The 15047-nt window shown below is 39.1% G+C and overlaps 2 protein-coding genes across 2 annotated transcripts; one reads left to right on the top strand and one right to left on the bottom strand.

The window, feature by feature from the left end:
• Position 1: 1 nt before the first annotated feature.
• gpr143 (G protein-coupled receptor 143) lies at positions 2-11394 on the bottom strand. The gene is made up of 10 exons (XM_023415814.2): positions 11257-11394; positions 6588-6908; positions 4848-4957; positions 4396-4490; positions 4068-4160; positions 3752-3861; positions 3524-3632; positions 2764-2881; positions 2404-2659; positions 2-669 (listed from the first exon to the last, which is right to left on the bottom strand). Exons 2-10 carry the CDS (start codon positions 6841-6843, stop codon positions 566-568), a joined length of 1251 nt encoding a protein of 416 aa, XP_023271582.1. The 5' UTR covers positions 6844-6908; positions 11257-11394; the 3' UTR covers positions 2-565.
• LOC111662069 (ankyrin repeat and SOCS box protein 9-like) lies at positions 9511-14132 on the top strand. Its single transcript, XM_023415815.2, has 7 exons — positions 9511-9736; positions 9890-9969; positions 10265-10372; positions 10863-11013; positions 11287-11421; positions 12467-12658; positions 12795-14132. The coding sequence occupies exons 1-7, from the start codon at positions 9652-9654 to the stop codon at positions 12944-12946; spliced, it is 903 nt and encodes a 300-aa protein (XP_023271583.1). The 5' UTR covers positions 9511-9651; the 3' UTR covers positions 12947-14132.
• Positions 14133-15047: the final 915 nt, after the last annotated feature.

Raw genomic sequence — 15047 nt, forward strand, 5'->3', positions numbered from 1 at the left:
CTTAAGAAAAATTTGGGATATTTAATATTGTATAAAATAGATGTGTGCAAAAATACAAGATTGACAGTTGGAAATACAGTAATGTAGTTTTAAAAAAAGAATCTAATTAACAAATTACATTCTGTTGTGCCTTAGGAGTTTTACGGCAAGAGTGCATATCACAAACCCAGTGCGCATCTAATTCAGAGAACCTGCCAGGAGAAATACTTCCTCAAGCACTTAAGGCAACTTGAAAGCTCAGCCTGTGTGTTATTAATGAGAAAAATGTCCTGTTTGTTCTGTTGACCGACTGCTATATACATGAGACTGGCTTTGGGACTATTTAGCTGTCCACTACGCTGCACTGCAGACAGATTTAGAAGGCTTAGAGAAAAATAAAAGGCTTGGAATCAAGAATTAGACTCATTCTGTCGTACCAACTAATGAAATCATGTGACCAGTTAATATCTGGGAGAGTCTCAAGAGGACAATAGAGGCTAAGATCAGACAAAACTAAAACAAGAGTAACTGAAAATGCAATGTCACACCGCTGAAGCAGAGGGAGGCAGTTTGTTGTTGACCCCAGCTAGTGCCTCACAGAGTTGTCCATCGATTCTCCATCAGCGTCTACATCCTCATAGTCTCGTAGCTCGCTGGAAATGTGGATTTCAACTGTACTAGACTCTGAACCTAGCAAGACAAAATAGGGGCAGATTACTGGGTGTTACTGCACATGACACCATAACAGTTTATCAAACTGTATTCATTGAGGTATTATGATATGAGGTGATATGATGCCTCCATCATAACTGTGTTTATACATGTGCATATATAAATATATATATATATATATATATTTTTTCACAAATGTATTTTGGGAATTTTAAATAATATACAAGCTGCAAATGTAGTCTTTAATGAGGAGTTTTTTGTATTGTGTTTATAATACAATAAAAAATATGATTTTGTTCTTACTTGTATTTGATGATAAACAGATTGAGGGCTATATAAATGAGTGAAAAACATAAATCCTTGAAAAGATTACCTTTATTTCTAAGGACTTATCATTTCAGAGACACTGAATGGTGACACAAAACACTGGATAGGCTTTTGTACATGATCCACATGGTGCACAAACACAACTTCAAAAAGGTAGAAAAGGGTGTAAAATGCTTCACAAAATCATCCCAAAATACAATTAATAAAACCTTATCGGGCCTCTTTCACAGCGGACATTTTGACTTGTCATAGTAGGAAAAGCATGGGTTAGCATGATGCTAATATTATTAACAATGTCTTTTCTATTCAAATGTCACAGTAAGCCATGACACTGTGACAGTGAGCCAGTGTGAACAATACCAGGACCCTGAAATTGAAGCAGCTTAATGGAAATCAGCCATTATTAATTTTACTATTTACATCTGTGCTTTTCCTCCTGTGACATGTCTGTACTGGAAAAAAAAGGGGCCTGTGTCATCACTCAGTGTTTTTAGAATGACAGAATAAATATTAATATTTTAATCCTTTAAATTAAGTTCAGTGCTCAGCATACACACATGCCACTTTATGAGGTTCACCTAACTAAAACTGATCCAGTCTAACACAACAGACCTGCAATAAATCCAGTTGAAATCCTATTCAACACAACAGCAAACTACAACTGCATTTTATTTTTGTTGTATTAGACTGCATTAGCTTTAGCTAAGTGAACCCAATGCTTTGGCAAACGGGTGTATTTTATCTAGTTCATCTACATATAAAACAGCTTTGCCGTTGCTCTCTGCATATCAATAATGACACTTAAAGCTCCATGTGATAACTCGACACAATAGCGGCACCCTTAACAAAAGGTCGGAATTTGTGCTCATTATGAAGTTGCCTAGTAAAAAAAAAAAAAAAAAAAAAAAAAAAGCATGTTGTGCCACGGTGAATTAACAAACACATTCAACACTGTTTTCAGCACTTCATTATTAACACAGAATGTGTAACTTCCCTTGGAATGCAATTTCACGCGACTGTACTATTCAGAACGCCATAGATCAAAACAAGCAATTCTGCAGGGTGTTACATAACGCTACCTCAACAACAACTCTGGTTATGAAAGTATGTTATTATAAAAACAAAAAAACAAAAAAAAAACAAACATATTTTATCCTGCTCAATGGATCCAAATCTGCACCATTGAAACTAATTTAATCACAGCGATGAAAACCTCTACTAACAAATGACCTTACCACCAGACAGAGGGAGCAGGTTCCTCAGTGGATGATATTATGCCATAATAGTGTCATCTATTAAGAAGGGGCAGTCCAGCCATAGCATCAGGAGACACCATGTACCAGAAACGATGCTGATGAGTTGTGTGTCAGTTTTACCAGCCCTGATATACAGGTGAGCTGCTGCTGCCACTGAAAAACCAGTTACCTTCTGAGAGAACACTGATGGCGTCGGAGGGCTGCTGTCCGTTGCTCAGCAGGCTCTTCTTGGCTTCCTGGACATGACTCTGGTAGAGCAGAGTGGTTCCCACCATGGGGTTATGGCCGCCTGCGTTAGGCACTGAAGTAGAAACTGAGTCCCAGGCCAGCTCCCTCCTTCGCTCCAGGCTGAGCTCGACACTGAAGCCTGTCCAGCCGTGAAAGGCCAGGGTGTTGAGGAAAGCCTGCATGGGGTTCAGGATACCCTGAAAGAGTAAAGTAAAAAAAAAAAAACACACAACACTTTAAGGTGTTAGACATTGATCAAACTAATAATCGTTATTCTGTATGTTGATGTTTTCTAACCCACCATGATAAACCATGTGATGAGGGCTGCGTTCCTGACATTCCTGAAACTGTTGTCATTGATGTCTGTCTGCATCTCCAGGTAGAAGAGGAGGCTCTCGTTGATGATGTTGGGAACCCAGCTAAAACATCAGAGTAAAAACAACACGACTCATTAATCGCTCTGAATAATACTTTAAAGTTTGACTCTAAATCACATTATTCTTTTCACCATATGTGAAGCCAACATCCAGCTCTAATCATGCTGAAAGAACACTGAAAAACAATGGTTAATTAGTCTGACCTCTGCTGAGGACTAATACATGCGAGTTTTCCTGAGCTTGTCTTGTGAGAGTTATAAACAATACAAATAATTAAAAATAATCTCTAACGAACACATTTACAAACAGTGCAAAGTGGAGAATTTACATTATATTATGGGAAAAACTATTTTTAAAAGGATGAGGTCAATGGTTTTGCATGTTTGACACATACTTTACATCACAGCTAATCATTTCGCAACTGCACAGCTGTGTTTTGTAATTTGAATTTTTTTCTTGTCTTACAAGCATCTATAAAAAAATATGATATTAAAATGTATTAGCAGACTTTTTTTTTTATAATCCATCACAGTGAACACCATGTCTGTGGCATCAATCTTGTGATAGTTCCATAGTTACTTCATGAGGTAATTCATTGCTGACTTTTACCATAACACATTTTGTACCAGGGTAACAGAGTGCTTCCCAAAACGTGAAACTGTTCCTTTAAGGATGGTAACATACCAAATAAAGAACACCAGCATTATTTTAAAGAAGCGCATCTTTATCTCGCTGGCCAGCCGTCTCTCGTTTTCTGTGTAGATTCCTTGGCGTCCTTTCAGTAAAGATGTCACTAGATTGAGAGGGGGAAGAAAAATCGAGAAAGGTGGTTATTTTTGCCTCTGTGTGTGCGCGCGCGCGTGGGGGTGTAAGGCAGTATTAGTCAGAGAGATCTGAGAGCGAGGGACTGACCTGCAGATATGGTTCGATTAAAGAAGACAGGGTTGGCTAGAAGGACGAGCAGCATCGGTGCGTATGTGGTGACGTAGTGAGGGACTGCGTGCTGGAGGCCTTGCTCGCAACTGCACAAAAATGCAACAAATGTAATTAGCAGTTCCTGTAAACGGTATTTTACCTTAAATATCATTAACCCAAACTCCCGGGGGGGGGGGGGGGGGGGGGCAGCGACACAAAATATGTCAGTGATCTTTCGTTTATCGCCTCAAGAGACGAGCCAGCGGTGAGAGGTGCGTGTTGGTGAATATAAAGGAACAGCAAACAGTCTTACTCAGAGATGGATGGGTAATAGAGCATGGCCACGCCTTCCACACACAGCAGCGCAGCCAGACCCCATGTAATCATGTGGTAGAGGATAATGGTGCTGATGGGGAAAGGAAGAAGTCATGAGACCTGAGCTCACAACACATGCTGCAGCTCTGTATCTTTTTTCTTTTTTTTTTTTCCTGGGGTGAATGAGGTGGTGAACAAAGAAGCATTACATCTATAAAAGACATTTACACATTTGGCTTGGTGTGAGTGACGGCTCAGTGTAAGGCTTTGTGCTTCAGGTGATAATTGAGTTTTTGGTAAATGGAAAGTGCAAGGGTGATGAGCACCTGATTCCTGCAGATGTTTTCACCACGAGGAAGACGTCAACGGCATAACAAAAGGTCCACCAGAAAGAAGCGCTGAAAAACAGCTGGATCCACATCTGTAACACATAAATTGGACATAATTTGGTATGAGTAATTGTGCCTTCTTTGTGAGGTTTATCTTCTGTTTATCTGTGCCTGTAACAGATTCAAAAGACGCATTGTGACAGATATTTCACAGTTGGCTGTTCACATGCTTGTGTTGAACACGCATTAAAACAAATGACCTCGGTAATCCGCGGAATCGGGATTCTCCGGGATAATGCATGCGATGACGTGGTTGTTTTCCAACAATAGCACCTTTCCATAATCTGTCATTCATCAAATTATACTTAAACACGATATGTTGTGCGGTCGCTCAGCTCACATAAAGGCTTAAACTGAAATGTTTGATTGTTGAAGGAGGTGATACATACTGCACTGCCAACGCAGAAGACCTCTGGCCAGACTTCGGTGTTGTTGACCACTGAGATGTGGTCGATGATGTTAGGCAGGCCCAGCCACACTGATGACCTTATCATGATGCCTGGAAGAGTTAAAAAAAAATAAAAGTAAAAAAAAAACTTCCATTACTGTAACTGTTGAGAAAATTGCACAATTCCTGCTTTGAAAGCAAAAACAAACGGAGGAGGAGAGGAACAAATACAAACACAAGCAGGGCTAAAAACGTTTGTCTGGGTTTAATTAACTTAAAACACATCAAACTGCTTCTTTTCAGTCTCTATTTTTTAGCACATGAATTAATTAGAGTCTGTCACGGAGTCCTTTTAATAGCAGTTTTACATCATGGAAATATGAACTGCCTCCAGGTGGGTTTTATAAGGGTGTTTCCATTTCCTACATGAAACTCTTCACTGCAGAGAGGCATGGAAAAAGAAACAGGCGCTCTCCCAGTATCTTTATGCGATGCAGACTGCGTGCTGCTGTGTATTTCACTTAAGAATCGTGTCGTGGGTGTGCTTCAAGCTGTTAAGTTTGCAGTGGTGAATGAAATCTCACCGGGCACTAAGTACACAGAAATACATGACTTCATCTGCCTTCGCTCTCACCATCCGTGAATGAACAGTTCAAATGTGACAACGGCTGTGATGTAACAGTTCGCAACAGTATGAAAACAGTCTAAAAGCCTTTTGTGCAGCAATAATTCTCTAAGAGCTGGTTGTTTTAAGAGCAATGCTGCATTCAAATCAATGAAGACCAAGAGGAAAGAAGATGGGCAGTGGTTATGAGTCATTTCATTACTCACGAGACGCTGATTTATTCTTTTGTGTTATAAGAAGTAAGCTGCTTCACAACTAAATATTTGAATACATCTATTTTGTGCGAACTTGGTCGTTAACATATGCGTTGGGGATATCGCGATATATCGGAATTGATGATAACCGTGATAATTAATACATTAAATATTGATATGATGATATGATGTTAGGCCTTGTGTACTTTTTGGTTTACCAGTTCACCTGGTTTCCTTTTCACCATCCATTAAGTGTTATTGTTCTTTTTATACACTTTTGTAGTTACAGCCTCTCTCTCCACCTCCCTTCACTCAAATTTGAGTCTTATTCATTTACCATAAAAGAGATAAAACATACATAAACAAAGTTACAGAGGAATTTGACTGACAGCCTTGTTATCATAGCAATGGTATTATTATTGAGGCTTAAGTGATGTCTCTAACTTGTAAGTCACTTTGCACAAAAGAATCAAATGAGTAAATGTAAATGTAATGCAAAAAATATTTTCAAAGTTTCTATAAATATTGCGATAATATTGTTATCGCGATTTCTTTTGGCCATGATAATGGTGCAGTGAAAATCTGATATGGTGATATGGTGCCAGCCTTATTTTATTTATTTATTTAATTTATTTATTTTTATTCATTTTTTTTATTTTTTTTTTAGAGTTCTGAATTGTCCTTTTAGGCAATTACATTTTTCCTAGCTGTACACCCATTGTGTTTCATGTTTTCTCTCTGTGTGAACAGAGCAGGCCAGACAGGCAAATGCAGAGCAATAAAAGGGTTAAAAGCTAAATATTTTCGTGCGTAATTAGACCCAGCCACACCACGCTAAGAAAACCAACCTGATCTTTTCTCTTTTTCTCAGCTAGGAAATAAAAAAAAAAACTAGGCAACATAGCAGCAGTTTGTGCTGTACCTGCGCATCCCAGTATGTCACATATACTGATGATGAACAATATCCGTGAGGAGGAAGCAGGCCTTGGCAGAGGATACTGTCCCAGTCTTCTGTAGCCCTTGCGTTTTGGCAAAATTTGTAAGATAGCAAACAGCAGGCTCAGAGCTGCACTTCCCAGACTTAGAGCCCCGAACAGGATGGGCTGGAAGGTGACCACAAACTCTGTCGCAGCGTCTCGGTTCGGGCAGCAGAAAGTCTCCAGCCGGGGGGATGCCATCACGGACCGGAGACAGACAGACAGACAGAGAGAGAGAGAGAGAGAGGGAGAAAGAGAGAAGTGGGCTACCGTGTTAGGAGGAGTAAGAAGAAAAAGAAAAGAAAAGGAGAGGAAATGAGTCCATGACCCAACTCTCTGACAAATCACGGGGCTGAATCATCATGTGCTTCCATTTAATCCCTGCAGTTGTAGCTTAACTGTGCCACAATACAAGAGACCGACAATGGACTGTTGTGTGATAGTGATTTAGGTCTTGAGTTTGGTGAGTTCAGAAAAACGTACTGTATATTTTTAAATGAGCTTCAGATTCATGCGAGTTATTCCACTGCACAGCATCTCTGAAGAAAATACACTTCAATAAAAGTATAATAGATTTTGACTTGACACTTTGTTTTATCAATAAGGGAAAATTGTCTTGATTATTGATTATTACAAACCATTAAGCTATAAGAGAACAGAACAACCTCAGATGGAAAACAGCAACCTACACTTTTACACATCATAACAACAATAGAATAATAAGAGAATATACGCTCTTTAATATACAGAATATAGTGTCCCACTCTGTAAGTGTGGACACTGTATTCTCTGCATAATTTACTATGGCAACACAATCAATAAAACAATCAATTCATCAATCACTTAATACTGATGTGGGTCACTCTGTGAAACATCAGTGTCCCACTGGGAGTCACTCTTGACACAAACGGACTCATCATCCACTTAAAGCTGTTACATTTAGACTTGTCGCACCAGTGTGTGACCAGCCACACGGCTTCTGAGTAGCTTTTCGCATTACAGTACATTACGGTATTAAATACCCTGTAATTGTGCATTAATAAAAGTGTATAAACAGGTGTAAAAGTGTGACTGTTAAACTGACTTTGAGTATTTAACCTAGAAAGTATGCAGAGTATGTTCTTTGTAAAATGAGTGATTTTGATAAGGAAAGATCTTTCTCTTTGCTAAGGTCACGAAAAGGTCAAATTCTTAGGACAAAGAGCTAAAAGTAAATGTGTTGTGCCTCAACAGAAATGACAGCCCGAGGAATAAATTAGCCTCAGTCGAATTCTTAGATTCATGATAAGGAAGATGACATGCTGGTGCACTTTGATTGCATAGGTTAGCTGAGTCCACCAGGATTTAGAACCCATTACTTGAAACCCACTCCCCTCCAGTGCAGTATGCAGCTGACGTTCACCATGGCCAGTTGCAGGAGAGGCCATGGCAGCTGCTGAATCTGCTTACTTGGCCTGAGATCTGAGAAGACTGGTGGACATTTGAAGCAGATTTATTTGGGTAACAAAGCATCAAGGGATTTCATTATTCACTACTACAGAGAGGGTATTCATTGAGTTTGTACAATGGTATTCTAATCCATATGCACCTTCTCTGACAAGGCACAAAGTCAATTGTATGGCAAGCTTGTAGCCTGCTGCCAGGGATTAACAACTCCCCAAGGAGTGTAGTTAGAGTACTGACTTGCCGTTTGAACGTCTGCTCTCTGTTGCTGCCCTCTGCTGGTCTGCATATAATCTGATTCTAGCTCTCAGGACACAGTGGATATTACTGGTACTATACATTTGAGAATAGCTATGTGTGAAAAGCTTCTACGGCTACACATCATTGTATCATATCTATAGTCCACAAGAGGCACTGCCACTATTCTAAATCAGTAATCACCGGGGTGTATCCCCTCACATGATTGTTAGCTCCAAGTCAAGCTGGATTTATTTCATTATCAACATACAGATGTTGTGTGGGAACTTAACTGAACCCTGTGAGGAAATTATCAGGTTGTTCCCTTCAGGGAGGTCAGAGGTCACCGGACCTGCTAGGGACTCAGTGATTTACAGAGTAGATTGTTAACATGGGTGCTCAACTCTGCCTGGCTGTCTGGCTATTAAGCCCCCGATCCACATTCTGGAGAGTCTGAACAACAAGTGGACTTTCTGGGTTTTGCAAAGCAACCTAACAAATCACTAAAAAAGTATTTAGAAAATTAAGTCCCCCATTTTGCATTTATCAGCACTATATTAACATTTAGTAAATAGCTTGCAACACACTCTAATGTAGGTATAAGCAGATATTAGGACATTTTAAAGTCTTTATTAATGCACAGTATTGGTCAACATTAATAATTTTTTTATGAGTACATATATTATATTATTACAAATGTGTTTTACTTTATTCATTATTTTATACACCGGCCACCACATATGGTCCCTACAAGGTGAGTTATAGTTGGTGATAAATAAATCAATAAAGCCTGATATCTACTTATAATTACACTATAGTGTGTTAAAAACCTCTTTTTTTTTTCTTTTTTTTTTTACAGCACAGTAATAGCTTCCTATGTTTTTAAACCAATAATACATGATGCATTTACAGTGGAGCACAACTTTACACATGCAGATGACTCATTCATTTCCCTTCATTTTTCTCCACTTCAAGCAATGTCCTCCCCCGACACCCCCTATCTCTCCTGCCGGAGAGGATGGGTGTGGTACAGTCTCAAATTACACACACATTACAGACCTGCTCAACAGGCCCTTGTGCTTCTTCCCCCTGCACCTTCATTGGTTGAGACCCAACTGCTAAAGTCAACCAGCCTGCTTCCTGCATGGCAAGTACTTTGTCCGAGAGGAAATGACATCACAACACCAAATGCACTGAAAACAGATGAGCACCAAACATGTTTCAGATGTGTTTTGACTTCGAGTTGGACGCAGTTCTGCCTCTATTCCAAATTCCTATGAAGCAAAACAACCAGGCCATAAAACAGCTTTTGGAACGACACTATGAAATATGTCTGCTGGGCACAAAGAGACGCCGCGAGACACTACATGTCAAACTGGAACTGTTGTTTTTTTCTCAAACCCTTTGATGAGTGGTGAGTAGCTGCTGGCAGCGTGAGCTCACACTGCAGCTGGAGTATATTCACTGCTTCACACAGTCTTTCACCATTTCATTTTAATCCATATTTATGTTGTTTGAAAGTATAATACTGAGCAAAACTATTGTTTTTTTATGTGTTTACATCTAGATGTGGAATCAGACTGGTCTCCAATTCATGATGCAGCCTTTAATGGACGTGTCATTGCTCTGCAAAGACTCATTGCTCAGGTAAAGTTTTATGGGACTTTGTAGGATGTTAAGGGGACATTACACTGCATGGATAGAACATTATAACATGAAATTTATCCATGTATGTGTTCAAATGTTTTGCTGCCTGAAAAATCATCATATATGTGAAAAACCCAATTGATCGTTACTAAAATATGAAATATTCATCACCCAACATTTTATAGAGAGATAATATTGTGTTAATGATGACAATGGACTTGCATGTCATTTTGGAACACAACTCCACTAATGTGCATCTCCAGTATTCCTGAATCCACATGTGTATTGTTCTCAGGGTACATGTGTAAACCTGAACACACTGGATCAGGTCTCTCCCCTGCATGGAGCATGTATACAGGGCCACGCGACTTGTGCCAAGCTTCTGATGGAGAATGGGGCAAATGTCAGTAAGGCATCATCATCTGGTTATGCTTATTTTTTGTTGTTGTTGTGAATGCAACTGAATTCAAGACAGTATGTTGTATCCTGCTGTAGTCTAGTTAGGAGGCAACCATATCAATTATTTCTGGGTTTAACATCACACCAAGGTGAAGGTGCATTTTAGTAAGAGATTAACCAAACACACACACTGACAAGAACGCGGACACATCCTGAATGCATAATAACACATTAACAAATAGAAATGTGCAGACAGAAAGTGCGACTTGTTAAACCACCACAGTGCACTGCATGTCTGATGGTAGATCTACAGTAAATGTGGTATAAATACAATCATTGGATAGTGTTATACATATAATTATCACTTTACTGACACTTTCTCACTATAAAAATATGACTGTCTTCTCTCGATTTGTCCATTATTCTAGCTTTTAATTGAACAGTTAAGAGAATTTTTGGTAGATCAACTAAAAAAATATTCTTACTTATGTCAGGTAAACAGTTCAAATGTGAATGGACAGACTCCTCTGTCAGAGGCCTGTGCCCGGGGCCATGCAACCTGCGTGTCGCTACTCCTTCAACAAGGAGCAACTCCTGTTGGGACCAGCCTATCCAGCTCTCCAATCCACAGGGCTGCAGCCGAAGGTTAGGGGTCACATTCCTCTACATATATGTACGGATAATCTATGCTGAACCATCTTAGTCAGTGGCTACAAAATGCACAAAGAGTGCCAAAACATCAGAAAAGCTCTGAGAAATATATAAGGTTTAAAAAAGAAAAGAAAGCCTAATTGTTGTAGCCTACAAAGTAAAACGATTGCATATTCTTCCCCGAGATGTCAAGCACAAGTAGATTTCAAAGCAGATCCTTTCAAGTACATCGCTTACCTTTGTGATGATTGTGGTAATTCTGTCCAGGTCACCCAGAGTGCATTGCTCCTCTTGTTCAGTATGGTGCAGATGTGGATCAGTATATCGACCAGTCAGGTTCCCCTCTCCAGGTTGCATGCTCCAATCAGCATCTGAGTACTGTGAGGAAACTGCTTCAGCTCGGTAAGAAAACTTCTCACTTTAATTTAACCTCTTAATTAAACGTGTTGACCTTTTAGGTTGAACAGGGGACCACATTTACTTTAAGTATAATCTCAAATTTAAAGCAGACAAATTAAATAACTGTAGTACAAATCAGGACAACCATGATGTTTCCAGTGATGGAAGAAGTTCTCACATCCTTTTCCTAAGTAAAAGTAATAACACCACAGTGTGCAAATACTCTTAGAAGTAAAAGTCCTGTTTTCTAAATTGTACTTAAATAAACATACAAAAAGTATGATCTCTAAAATGTACCTAAAGGGGAATTCCACTGACTTTACACATCAGAATCTGTTTATAGGTCTTGGGAGGCACCATTGATTATGTAAAAATAAAGCCTTTTGTGACACTAGATGGATGCTCGATGAAATCTAATAACTTGTCTCAAGTGGTGTCACTTGAGTCAGTTCAATGTGGGGGTGTGGAGTCAGAAAGAAGTGAGTGACGTCTCTGGTTCTGCTGCATTTGCATTTCATTTACTCAAGTATTGTTCATTAATATAATGTACTTTCTTTGTGGGACATATTGTACTTTTTACTCCACTACATTCATTTAACAATCATAATTTGTGGTTACTTTACAGACAAGATTTTACATACAAAAATTAGATTTTGCTGATAATATAGGTTCTACTTATGTGACATTTTGCAGAATTATAACTTGTACTTGATATATGGGATCTGAGTACTTCCTCTACCACTGCAGAATCATCATATAATTAGTATTATTTGTAAATTGTTTATGGATAAATAAATGTTAAGCATGTTGTGCTTTACTTAAAGTAAAATAAATCATTCTTTGGTCTCATTTATTTGAATATGCATGACCTGAGTAAATGCAGTCTAGCTAGGAAATGCCCCAATTGCTTTTATATAAGCAATGAATAGGATGTATGGTTCTCTGTGCTGTTGAAGAAGAAAAAGCATTAACTGAACTGTCAGAAATGCTCTTCATCAGTTATGTAATGTGAGGATATCATACCTCATTAGTCTCTTCTCTCCTTCAGGTGCCAGTGTGAACGACAGCGTGTCAGGTGACGCACCCCTGCACGTCGCAGCTCGTCTGTCCAGCCCAGAGTTGGTGTCTGTCCTGCTTGAGCACGGGGCCGATCGCGCCCTCAGGAACCTAGAAGGCAAACAGCCACTGGACCTCGCACCCCCCAACAGCCTGGCGGAAAGGCTGCTGAGACAAGCAGGAGGTATTCAGTGCAAACAAACTTAACAAGTAGCCTGAGTGAAGGTTTTCATGGTCTTTACATTGGGCATTGAGCAGTAGCTAATAATCAAAGCATCTCTCTGTCATGGCTCCTACTTCTCCCCTGATGCCTGCCCCAGGAGTGTCTCCTCTAATGCAGCTGTGCCGGCTGAACATCAGGAAGACTGTGGGCAAGCAAAGGCTGGGTGGGATTCGCGACCTTCACCTCCCTACACAACTGAAACTGTATCTTCTCTACCAATCAGACACACGGGGAGATGAAATGCACTGAAAAATTCAACCATTTCTCTTTTAGGTCAATAGGGGGCGGACTTGCATAATCTTGTAGTGAGATGACTACATCATGGTTGTGATAGTAATCAAATGTAATTCTGCTTTGTGACAGATTCTAAAGATCAGTTTGGACTTTTATATGGAGACTTGAAAGTCTTGGGGCAAGATTTGATCATTAAATATTCATAAACAGCAATACATTCATATTCAAAAAGCAAATTATGGGCTAATGTGGTCCAATAATATTATTAATGCTGGTTTGATATACGGAAATAATATTTCCAATATTACACAATTCATCTAACATTGCTTTTTTTGGTGACAAATTCAAAGTTATCATGTGAGCAGATGAACTGACAACACAGATTACGTATCTCCAAGTCATTCCAGAAGATCCTCTGATGGTAGAACACACCATGACATGATTGATAACACGAATGTATTTTTTCACACTGTTACTATCATGATGTAGTCATACAAATGAACCACAATTTCTGTATTATTTCAAATCAAAGCCATTAGATATTATAGTCGCCTCCTTCTGGCTGGATGAGAAAGCTAGCTATCTAACAGTGGGCCTTTGTGTTTCATAGATTATCATTCATGCAGTCTCTCTGTGATTTCAAACATGGTCATACTCTTCTGAGGACTTAGTCTAGATAATCAGTAACTATGAGTCAGCATTCACTGCACACAAACCAGCAGGGGGGCTTGAGCTGCTAAGAAAATCGTTTTTTCTTCATTATTTTTTCTCTTTTAGTTTGCTTTTTGTTTTAAATGTGTTTAAGTATTATTAAATACTGAAATTACAACTGTTCAGTTGTACACACTGTGAAATGTATAGCTATTGCAATATACTGCACTTTGTATTTTGCCAACAGGTTATGTTTAAAAAGAGGCACTATATATAAATGCCTTTGTATACAGACTGTGAAGAAGCATGTTTATTGTTCACTCACTGTAAAAAAAGGAATCTAATGTTGCGTGTTTGCGGTTGTGCACAGGATGTGTTGTGATACTATGCAAATTATGTTTCCCCAGAGTCTAAAGTATCTTTTTTAAAAACAAGCACAACACAAGGATCAAGCTAAACAAACAAACAAAAAAGAAAAGAAATGTAAACACTGAATATATTGGGAATAAAGAAGACAAAACACATCATATATAATAAAAAAGTGACAGTACTTGCTGTATGAATTCATATGTTATAATTCAGTTACCATGAGGATTCAGTCCTGATGCTCTTCCCTGTGCCCATCTGAGAAAAGGAACTTTGCAGATGTTAGAGTGAAGAATCAGGCATTTATCAGATCCTAATTTCCTTGTGGTGCCTTATTACTTCTTATAATAACCTGAGGAGAAGAGGGGCACTGCTACCAAGATGGAGCAATGACTGACACAATTTCTGACTCCCATTAATTCAGATGACAGAAACCAAAGAATAACATTTTTTTTATTTAGGTCATGTCTTCTCTCCATTGCCCAAATCTAGTATTTAGGATGTGCTGGCTGATTTCATGGTAATCATTTGTTTATCCGTTGCCTCAAGCAGGAACATGCAATTCAAAACAGATTTCTTCTTCTTCTTCTTGATTCTCTCAATACTTTGGTCCACACAAGTCCCATAAATATTGAATGTGAGTGAGGCATCATTGGTAATGTTTCCTAGCGGCCTGTCAGCTGTCACCAACCTTACCCAAAACTCTTCAAGGGCTCACTGACCTCTGACCTGTGTGTTTTTCTGTGCATTCAGCCAATCAGTGGGGTGGACACAACACACAGGGAGGGAAAGCAGGAAACAGGTTCAGGGTAAATGGAAATATGACAAAGATAGTAAAGCAGACATTTCTAGGGTATGAAGAGTATAATATGCACTTACTGATTATGGTACATATGGATCATTTTTATGTTGCTCCACAGTTAATGGAATTGAGTAATTTACCAGCTCTGTATTATAAGCATTGATTCCAACAGGACATTTAGAGAGATGATGAGAAGGGCTGTGTGGCGCCGTGGTTCACTGTGGACATAAACGTCCTATCCACGGTGACAAAAGCAACAGTTGCTCAACTCACCGACACCCCTCTTGTTAAATGCAG

Source organism: Seriola lalandi, unplaced genomic scaffold (assembly GCF_002814215.2).
Source record: "Seriola lalandi dorsalis isolate HSWRI2012SDOR001 ecotype SW California unplaced genomic scaffold, Sedor1 jcf7180002054559, whole genome shotgun sequence".
Lineage (NCBI taxonomy): Eukaryota > Metazoa > Chordata > Actinopteri > Carangiformes > Carangidae > Seriola > Seriola lalandi.

What these genes read in the sequence shown, in the direction of transcription:
- gpr143 (XM_023415814.2), bottom strand. Translation starts at nt 6,843, where the DNA reads ATGGCATCCCCCCGGCTGGAGACTTTCTGCTGCCCGAACCGAGACGCT. An exon ending in AAAACATCTGCAGGAATCAG is followed by an intron (nt 4,161 to 4,395) that starts GTGCTCATCACC and finishes TTTCCCCATCAG; the next exon opens with CACCATTATCCTCTACCACA. An exon ending in TCATCACATGGTTTATCATG is followed by an intron (nt 2,660 to 2,763) that starts GTGGGTTAGAAA and finishes TTACTCTTTCAG; the next exon opens with GGTATCCTGAACCCCATGCA.
- LOC111662069 (XM_023415815.2), top strand. Translation starts at nt 9,652, where the DNA reads ATGTCTGCTGGGCACAAAGAGACGCCGCGAGACACTACATGTCAAACT. An exon ending in GAGGAAACTGCTTCAGCTCG is followed by an intron (nt 11,422 to 12,466) that starts GTAAGAAAACTT and finishes TCTCTCCTTCAG; the next exon opens with GTGCCAGTGTGAACGACAGC. An exon ending in GCTGCTGAGACAAGCAGGAG is followed by an intron (nt 12,659 to 12,794) that starts GTATTCAGTGCA and finishes TGCCTGCCCCAG; the next exon opens with GAGTGTCTCCTCTAATGCAG.